The sequence below is a fragment of the Pteropus alecto genome, unplaced genomic scaffold (genome assembly GCF_000325575.1).
Source record: "Pteropus alecto unplaced genomic scaffold, ASM32557v1 scaffold21, whole genome shotgun sequence".
Lineage (NCBI taxonomy): Eukaryota > Metazoa > Chordata > Mammalia > Chiroptera > Pteropodidae > Pteropus > Pteropus alecto.
This window is the reverse complement of record NW_006436282.1, coordinates 23,494,204-23,503,518: the sequence shown is the minus strand read 5'-3', so window position 1 is coordinate 23,503,518 and position 9,315 is coordinate 23,494,204. Positions and strand designations below refer to the sequence as shown.

Below are 9,315 nucleotides of genomic sequence, written 5' to 3'. Positions count from 1 at the left end.
AGCCTGGCGGCGCGTTGTTCTGAGGTGGGGGTGGAGACGGGGTGGGGGAGTGTGGGGTGCCAGGGCTTTTGTGCCATGTCGCTGACACGCCGTTTCCTTGTTTAGGAAGATGAGACCAAGCCAGAAGACTGTATACCAGATGTACCAGGCAACGAACACGCCAGGGAATTTCTGGCTCACGCGCCAACCAAGGGGCTCTGGATGCCACTGGGGAAGGAAGTCAAAGTGATGCAGTGTGAGTGCGAAGTGTCAAGTAGCACTCCTGAACACGCGCACGCCACACACCGCGACTCACGACGCGTGTTTCTCTAACTCGTTCTCGCCACAGCGCTGTCACGGTCATGGCCCGATCTCTGTTTCACGCATTCGGAAGCCGCCGTGCACGTGTCAGTAAGAGGTGGCGAAAGCTCTGACCCCAGGGCGTCCGGCTCCAGGGGTGGTCTTGGCGCAGGACCATAGCTGCCTTTGGAGTCCACCCGTCAGTCCTGTTCTGCCGACAGAAAGGCCCTTCCGCGTTAGAAATGCCGTGGGGGACCAGGGTGCCCTGGAGGGCGGGTCCCTTTGGGTGTTGCCTCGGTCGGTCCCCCTCCATCAGTGCTGAGGTTTCATCCGCGTAAGCCGAGCAGAGCTTACGGGCCACAGAGGGTGAGTGTGAAGCAGGTAGAGATCTGCGGGGCACCTCCCACACACACCCGAGCAGCAGCCCCTTCGCCAGTGAAAGATATAGCATTTGAAGAAAGGGCACTGCTGCCTCTTTAAGACACTTGTTTGTAGAGATTCATCGTGCACATAATTAAAATAGCAGTTCCCAGTCTCTTTTTCTCCGTTCCCACTTGAAGCTCTTTTAGTCGGTTATTTTTATATTTATCTTCATACGTCTAAAGATCATGCTTGTATTATATATATTGATTTTCCAGGTTCAGGCATTATCTTGTTGTAAACAGTAACTCTGAGATCAGTATCCGTAATCTTCCTAATTAGGCTGGTTAGGTTTTCACAGCAAAGTCATTTCCTGCCGAAGATGAAGGCCACATTCCGTGTTCTGGGAACCGATGTAAGGAACAAGGCTGTGAAGTCTCAGCATCCAGCATTCAGTCATTCACATGCTCTTCCTGTGTGCATTGCCTTCCAATGTGCCTGACAGCTCCACAGCCAGAGACTCTGCTCGCCTTCTCCAGAGAATGAACCTCCTTCAAACCAGGATCGGGGAGAGATGCCACATGGGCTTCTGACCAAGACTCCTTATTTAAAGTACCCCTTCAACTCCATTTCCAGAAGTATGCTGCCAGTTCCTCAGCTTTTGGGAGCTCTACAAATCAACACTGAGTTGGTTCTCAGTGCTCCCTACTTTAGAATTCAGTTTTCTGGGATCTGCTATTCGTTTAGCACACGCTTATTTGAATTATAACTTCCGGTGTTTTTTTAATGTTTTCTCCTTTCCTAGTTTTCCTGTCCTTGTGGTTTATGCCTTTTAAAAAGTATTCTTTTTGTTATAGTTTTTATGGGATGCCAGAAAGGGGATGAAAGTAAATGATTGTTTTTAATCTGCCATCTTTACCCAGAATTATGCTGCACTATATTTTTTGTTTTTTTTAAAAACCACTGTCTGTTTAATAAGGTCCTTAGTTGTGTTTCATTTATCATTTTACAGTTCTTTTCATCAACTTGCAAGTTAAAAGTGCTCTTTTAGTACCAGAACTGGTTTTACCATGAAGTTAATGGATCTTAAGCTCTAGGGCCCCTCACTTGCACCTTCCAAAGGCCTACGGTGCCCCAACAATGTCTTCATATGGCCCTGTCTTACCAAGGCCAGATTTTTGTCCCTAACGATCCCTTCCTCCCCTTAAGTTATGTAAGCTTCGGGCTCTACAAAACTTGGATTCACCCCAGATGAGAAAAAATATACACATAACCCCTATTCATACTTTAATTGATTTCAGTGATCTGAGCGTTATCCAGAGCAGAGCTTCTCAAACGTAGGGTGAGCCTCATAGTCTGTATTTCTAACAAGCTCCCAAGTGATGCTAGTCTTCCTGGTCTGTTGACCACACTTTGAGTAGCAAGGAGTACCTTTTCTTTACACAGAGCGTCTTGATCACAGATGGTCTATACATCAATCCATGGCATTTAACATCCTTCCATTTTTGTCATAAGGGCAGACATCTGTTTAAGGGGTCTGCATTTGCGTTAAGGATGTGTTCCTTCCCCAGGTGGAGGTAAATCAAAATAGCAGAGAGGTGAGGACAGGGGCATGTCAGTGGCGATCAAGAATCCCTAAACCTCATTTTTCCCATTGGTTTCCTACTACCAGCTCTCAAAAATATAAAAGGAAAAACATTATTTTCCTGTCACTACACATTTTCAGTTGCTGCCAGCATGGAGCACAATTGGCTGATCTTAGCGTTAATTCCTCTTCCTGCTTCCTGATGTCCTTGGTTGGAATTGCCTGATGCCCCTATAGTTTGCTGGGGCCACCATAACAGTACCACCATCTGGGTAACTTAAACAAGAGAAATTATTGTTTCATGGTTTTGGAGGAGAAAAGTCTGAAATCTGCTGGCAGGATTGATTCCTTCTGAGGGAAGGGTCTATTCCAGGCTTCTCTAAAGACCCCGTCTCCCACCCAGTAAGGTCACATTCTGAAGTACGAGGAGCTAGGACATGGGTGGGGGAGGGGCAATAGGAATGACAATTCAACCCATCATACACAGTTTAAAAAATAAAATTAAATTACACTTTGCTTTTTGCATGGGATTGCTTAGTAAGTACTTGGTTCATTTCTAAAACTCCAAGATTAAAGGATGCTTAAAGAAGCAATTAGTTTGCCTTTATTTTCTGGGATCCTACATGGTTCCCCCACTGATTGCATTTGCTTTTAAAATTGGAATCTAATGAAGAATATCTTTAGTATGACCTACTGATACTTTATCTTAAGTGAAAATACATTATCTTACAGAAATATATCCCCTTTTTCTTTGTTTTTAGGTTGGCGTTGTAAACGGTATGGTCACCGAACGGGTGATAAAGAATGCCCTTTCTTTATCAAAGGCAACCAAAAGTTAGAGCAGTTCAGAGTAGTAAGTAAAACCCCAGAGTGTCAATTTACGTTTACCAAAGATGGTGAATGTCCGTGGATCGGGCCGTCACCAAGGAACTGGAGGTTCATGTAAAAATATATTCCCAGACACCTTTTGGCCAAAGTATCTGGTATTAACTACAGCTCTGTTATGTTGAATTTGTGTGACAGGTTAGTTCATTGCAAAGAACTAACTCCTTATGAAAGTGTTACTTGTTTATGCCTTCAGACACTGATTCTTTTTTTGAAGCATTATTATCTACCTTTTTCTTACTATGTATTTTACTTATTGCCAATGTAGACATTGTTATCTTTTACTTAAGTAAAAAATAATAATGTTTCAAAACTAAAATCAGGGTCCTAATTTCCCAGTCTTTGTCTACAGATTAGATATTTTTTTATTATCAACTAGAAGTGTATATAAATAATATATCTTCTTAAGATGACAACAAAATAGATATTTCATTTCCTCGCTTTATTTTGACATAGTCACCTCCGATGGGTGTTAATTCACCATTCAGTAACTTAATTCACTGTTCAGTAGCTGTGTCAGTCATTTTAACTTGCTCTTTTCAGATATATTAGGATTATCAGCATATATCAAACTAGAGTCCACAAACATTCTCCAATGATTTTAAGACACTGAAATTATTGTTTCATTTTAATAATTTGAAGAAAATACTCTGGCTAAATCACCGCTAGCTGGAATATCAATTTTTATAGCTCCTATAACAAGTAGGTGATAAATCTCAAAAACTTAACATGTTCATATTTTTTTAATTCAGAAACCTACATTCTAAGAATTAATCCTAAAGATATAACAACATCAACATACATAAATTTTTATGAATGTATAAGAATGACTTTCAGAATCATTCATATGGTTAAAAAATAAAAACTAAAGAAAAATAGGAATATCTTCAATGGCCAATATACCAACATAAATTACCGTAACATAGAAAACATTAGCTTTTAAGAATTATGTTTTTAAAGAATGTGTAATGTCATGAGAAGATGTTCATAAAAACATAAGTGAAAAAGAGAATAGAGTGTTATATATATAATATGATTATAACTTTTTTGTAAATTATGAATAATGAGTAGAAGAACTACACTACAGTGTTAGCAGTGGGTATCCCCAGGCAGCAAGGTCATAGAGATTGTAACTTAATTTTTTTTAGTATGTAAAATTTTTACAAAAACATAGTTTTAAAGATAATTCACATACCATAAAATTCACTTTATGTGTATTCCTATTTTTAGGTAATTTAAGTAATTTTAAATTATACAGATATTATGAAAATACATTTGCCCTATTTTAATAAAATGAAAACATTACAGTTAGGTTTTTCAAAATCGATTTTTCAAGTCATAGCTTGCCTCTCTCCCCAAAGGGAATTTACAGTTAAGTAGCTTGATGACCATACTTCCAGACTTCTTTTGGGGCATATGCACACACATTTTTGTGTACCTATAAATGAATCATTCTTATATATCATTTTCCAACTCACTTGTTTTGCTTAATAATCTCTTGATCATCTGTCCACATAGAACAAAGAGAATTACCTCAATATTTCTAACCTTGAATAATAATGATTTTGCCATCGTTTATTTCCTTATAAAGGACATTTAAATTATAACCCTGTATCTGTATAATTGGAAAACCTTTTTTATAGCCTCCATGAGGAAGGATTAGAATATATTGAATATGAAATTACACTAAATGGGGGAGGAAAAAAACTGGTTTCAGTGAAATAGGGATTTAGTTTTACTTTAAAAGTCTACGAAACCTAATCAAAACTTAACCTTCTTTAACCCCCAAGGTGCATGAAGATCCCATGTATGACATCATACGAGAAAATAAAAGACATGAAAAGGATATCAGGTGAGGTCGTCCTGATAACAATACCTTTGTCAACTTTTAAATTATGTTAAGTTGGAAATAACCATTCCAGAATAGAAGAGTGGTTTAATAAATGTGGCACTTTAACTGTGACACACTTGGGGGGCAAGAGCAATGCTGAAAAGGCTGGGGGGTGGGGGGGTGGGGATGAGCAGGTCAGCCCGTTCTGCTTGGGTTCGCCTCTTGCACTGGGCCACTCACGCCGCTGACAGGTGATGCTGGCAGCCCAGGTTGTGCTGCCCGGTTCTACTCTGGGACTGAGTCTCTCTCACGTGATCTAGTGTATCCTCTCCAACGTCTTTAAGGATCGGAGCCATTGTTAAAAATTATTCTTAGACACCTAGGAAGACCAGGTGCTGTAGGCGTAAAAAAATAAAGGATTGTAAGCTGACAAGGTCCTTGCAATCTGAGGTCAACCAAGGGTTGCATAAATAAATAAATAAAATTATTCTTAGACATGAATAAAGACAGGGAAAAAAAGTGGTTTTTTTTCCTATCGGTAGTATTGAGTTATTGTTGAGGAGGTAGATTGCTTGATATGAACTTGCGCAGTGGGAGAAAGATTTAGGAAACTATGTACCTGTTAGAAGTTATAATAGTAAGGACCATAGAAACATACAGAAATATTTCAGAAGATGAAAATAATACAAAATTCCTTATGCTCGTTACAGTCCTGTAAAATAGGCACGAACATAGACAGGAATGGGGAAAACATGCAAAAATAAACATAAGTACTATGTTTAATGAGGTGATTATTTGTGACCTTTTTGTTACCTTCACTACTCATATCTAAAAACAATTTTTTTAAGTTGTTACGGTTGATGCTTCTTTGACCAATCTTAAATGTTTAGGATACAGCAGTTAAAACAATTACTGGAGGATTCCACCTCAGATGACGATGGAAGCAGCTCCGGTTCCTCAGAATGTAAGGAGAAACACAAGAAAAAGAAGAAAAAGGAAAAGCACAAGAAAAAGAAGAAAGAGAAGAAAAAGAAGAGAAAACGAAAGCATAAGTCTTCCAAGTCGAATGAGAGTTCAGACTCGGACTGACAGGCGCTTGACGCGTTCAGCTGTCCCGTCTCAGGTCAGACTCTGCGGCCCACGCAGAGGAACGTGGGCTCGGAGGGGACCGGGAGAGGAGGAAGGGTGTCTGGCGTCACGCGTGTGATTTCTCACTCACCTTCCAGTGAAGATGTGACCACAGGAGAGTGAGTTGTGTCCTCCATTGCTGGCTCCAGAGATGGCCGATTTCAGGCAGGAAAGCTCTCTTCAGTGCCGTCCTCCCTGCTGGTCACCGTGGTTGGTGATGCCTTAGAAATGTCAGGGTGGCCGGACGAAGGGATCCCTGAGGACGCTCCTCCAGGTGCTGTCACCCTCCATAGTGAGGCTACCTAATTCCCACAGACTTCAGCCTTGGCTTTTCTCTGTTGTTGAGGATAATAAAAGGTCATTACTTTTTTAAATGTATGTATTTTATTTCTGAATCATGCGTGCATGTGTTCCAGATTTAAAAAGTACATGAGGTTTAGTAATGAAAACGCTTCCTCCTTCCTCTCTCTCATGGCTTCCTAGCTCCCTTCCCCAATGGCTAACAATCTTACCAGTTTCTTGTGAAGTCTTCCAGATGTGTTTTATATATCACAAGCAAATATAGGACCTGTTTTACACAAATGCTACACACATTCATCTGCATTGTTTTTTTAACTTGGCAGTATAAAATTTAGTGTCAAGTACATTGGGCATTACTGTACCAAAAGGTGTTTTTATAATTACCTGAGGTGATTTGTTAATTAGGGAGGAGGGTTTCCTAGAACCATGAAAAATCTTGTGTGGCTACATCGTATTGAATTTGATTGGACCTTACTGCCCAAATCCTAAGACTCTCTGTTAAATGACTCAGAAAAAAATTTAAAATATAGGGAAATTACTGTACTGAAACAGCCACACACATCCCAAAATACATCCCTCCTTCCTGTCGGTGACACGCTGCCCCTCTGGGCTCTTCTAGCTTTGCAGTGGCACAGCAGAAGCAGCTCAACCTGGCAGGGTGGTGCCTGCAGGTAAGGGGGAGTAAGTCTTGTTCTTTGCGGAGCCACAGTAGAGCTAGATCTTGCTCACAGGTAAGTGTCCCTCCTTATCCAGCAGGATCTGTTGCTGTAATCAGGGTCCCAGGAACTCTCTACTCCCATTTCCAGCTTCTTTCCTTGGAAGTTGGATGCCCCCCACACCCTGCTCTTTAAAGAGCAGCCAATCCAGGCCCAGAATGGACCCATCTCCAACACTCATCAATAAATACTCCTGGTCTTGGCCTTGGAATAGCACCTCAGTAACAATTGGTCCAGATTGCAATCTCCAGGGCTTATTTCTGAAAACCCTAAGGCCAGTTAATTCAGGCACGCTTTACGCTTATCCTTGGCACCCTAGCTCAGCATGCAGTACATGGGCCCTTCCCCTCTCCTGTATGTCCCTGTGTTTCCTACCAAGTCCCAGCCTCTCCTCTTCTCCTTCCAGGGATTTCTCAGTCTTCCTGAAATCCCATTCATGATAAAGGTATTCTTAAACAATATGAAAAAAACTGCATCAATGATTCTCAAATTTGGGAGGTGTCAAAATTAACTATAGTGCTTATTAAAACAGATTCCTGTGCTCCCAGACTTCAACTTTCTGACTCAGTAGGTCTGGGGTGCATCTGAGGATTTTTCTTTCCAACAAGTCTCCAAATGATGCTAATGCTGTCAGTCTGGGGACCACACCTGGAGAACCACTGCTCTATTTAACCTCTTATGGGGGCATTCCTCCACTTCTTGCTTCAACTGGAATCTGGGCATCCCCTGCAGCCCTTCCACATGAACTACAATCCCTACTCCCTAATTCTGGATTTCTGTCTTCTGTTTCTAACCTAGATTCCAGAGTCTATCAGTAAAGCCTGTCATCACCCTTGACTTGTGGTCTTTTTGCCCAGTTTTCTCAGAAGAACCTCAAACTTCCTCTGCACCTGTACCCACACTGCTAGAGAATAATCACACAGCCAGGTAGACTGGTACCCCCGCAAATTCATCATCTCCAAACTCAACTGAGTCCATAAAGCTGACCAGCAAACCACAACTTTGCTAGTCACCTATTCGAACCTTCATCATCAAACACCTCCCTCCAGGCTGAGCATTTTCCACTGCTATCCAGGGAGGCATTACAAGACTTCAGACTGCTCTTCACAAAGACACTCTACCGAACCAACATCATAGTTACGCTGGCAGAATTCTAAAATGGCCCCAAGGTTTTCCCCCCTAATATCCGGGACCGTTAATACGATGAACTTCAGTCTCGTGATTTAATAATTTTACGAGCACAAGGAGAGGGAAATTATCTGGGTGTTCCTAACCAAATCATGAGAGCCCTTTAAAATTCCAGACTTTTCTTTAGTTGATAGCAATACAGGAATTCTGATTCCACATACCATTACTGACTCTAAAGGCAGAGATGAAGGGACTACAAGGCAAGGAATGCAGCCGACTAATTACTAATTGCAGCAAGCTCTAACTACAGACGCCTCACAGCCAGCAAGGAACCGGGGATCTCAATCCTGTAGCTTAAGGGAACACAGTTTTGCCAACCTCAATGACCTCGAATGCATCATCGTCACCAGAGCCCCAGATATGAGCCCAACCCTGCTGACATCTTGCTTTTGGTCATATGAGACCAAGCAGAACCTAGCTGAACCTGCCCAGACTTAGGCGGTATGGACCTGTGAGGTAATAAATGGTTGTTTTAGACCATTAAGTGTGTGACAATGTTATGCAGCAATAGAAAACTAATAGTGGTTGTCAGGTTTCTCTCTTCCTGACAGACCAGTCGCTGACCTGTGCTCTGGATCCTGAGTGTCAGCTAGCAGTAGGACAGTGATCAAGACCGCCTGGGTTTGAATCCCAGCCTCCCCATTCATGCGCTATCAGACTGGGCAAGTTGCTTTATCTCTGTCTCCATTTCCTTGACTGATGTTTACCTCATACAGTTAAAGAGAATTAAGCGACTTAATACTTGTAGAGCATTTAGAAGAGTTTGGCAAATTACAATCGCTAAATGAATATTAGCTGCTCCTGCTACTACCTATGGTACGTTATCCCTGCCCGAGATCTTCCTTTCATTACCCTACCTCACTCACATCTTCAATCTCTTTTCCTTTCGACTGCTCTGTTGCAAAGATTTAAAAATTGTTTTAAAATTATAGAAGTATTACAAGCTCAAAAAAGTTCCCAGTTCAGAGCCATTACACAGTAAAAATACTTACAATGGTTTGATAGCCTTCTAGATTTTTAAAATGCATTACCATAGTCACTCA

General features: G+C 41.4%; 1 protein-coding gene across 3 annotated transcripts in view; it reads left to right on the top strand.

The window, feature by feature from the left end:
• Positions 1 to 6,442, top strand: part of RP9 (RP9, pre-mRNA splicing factor) — a 7,527-nt gene extending 1,085 nt beyond the window's left edge. The window contains exons 2-6 of one of the 3 annotated variants that reach the window (XM_025046915.1): positions 106 to 235; positions 2,986 to 3,077; positions 4,900 to 4,961; positions 5,831 to 6,063; positions 6,167 to 6,442. In XM_025046915.1, coding sequence (XP_024902683.1) covers positions 106 to 235; positions 2,986 to 3,077; positions 4,900 to 4,961; positions 5,831 to 6,029 — 483 coding nt within the window. In that variant the 3' untranslated portion in view covers positions 6,030 to 6,063; positions 6,167 to 6,442. Of the gene's footprint in view, positions 1 to 105; positions 236 to 981; positions 1,278 to 2,985; positions 3,078 to 4,899; positions 4,962 to 5,830 lie in introns of those variants that run through there. The other 2 variants (XM_025046916.1, XM_025046914.1) reach the window with 2 other exon arrangements.
• Positions 6,443 to 9,315: the final 2,873 nt, after the last annotated feature.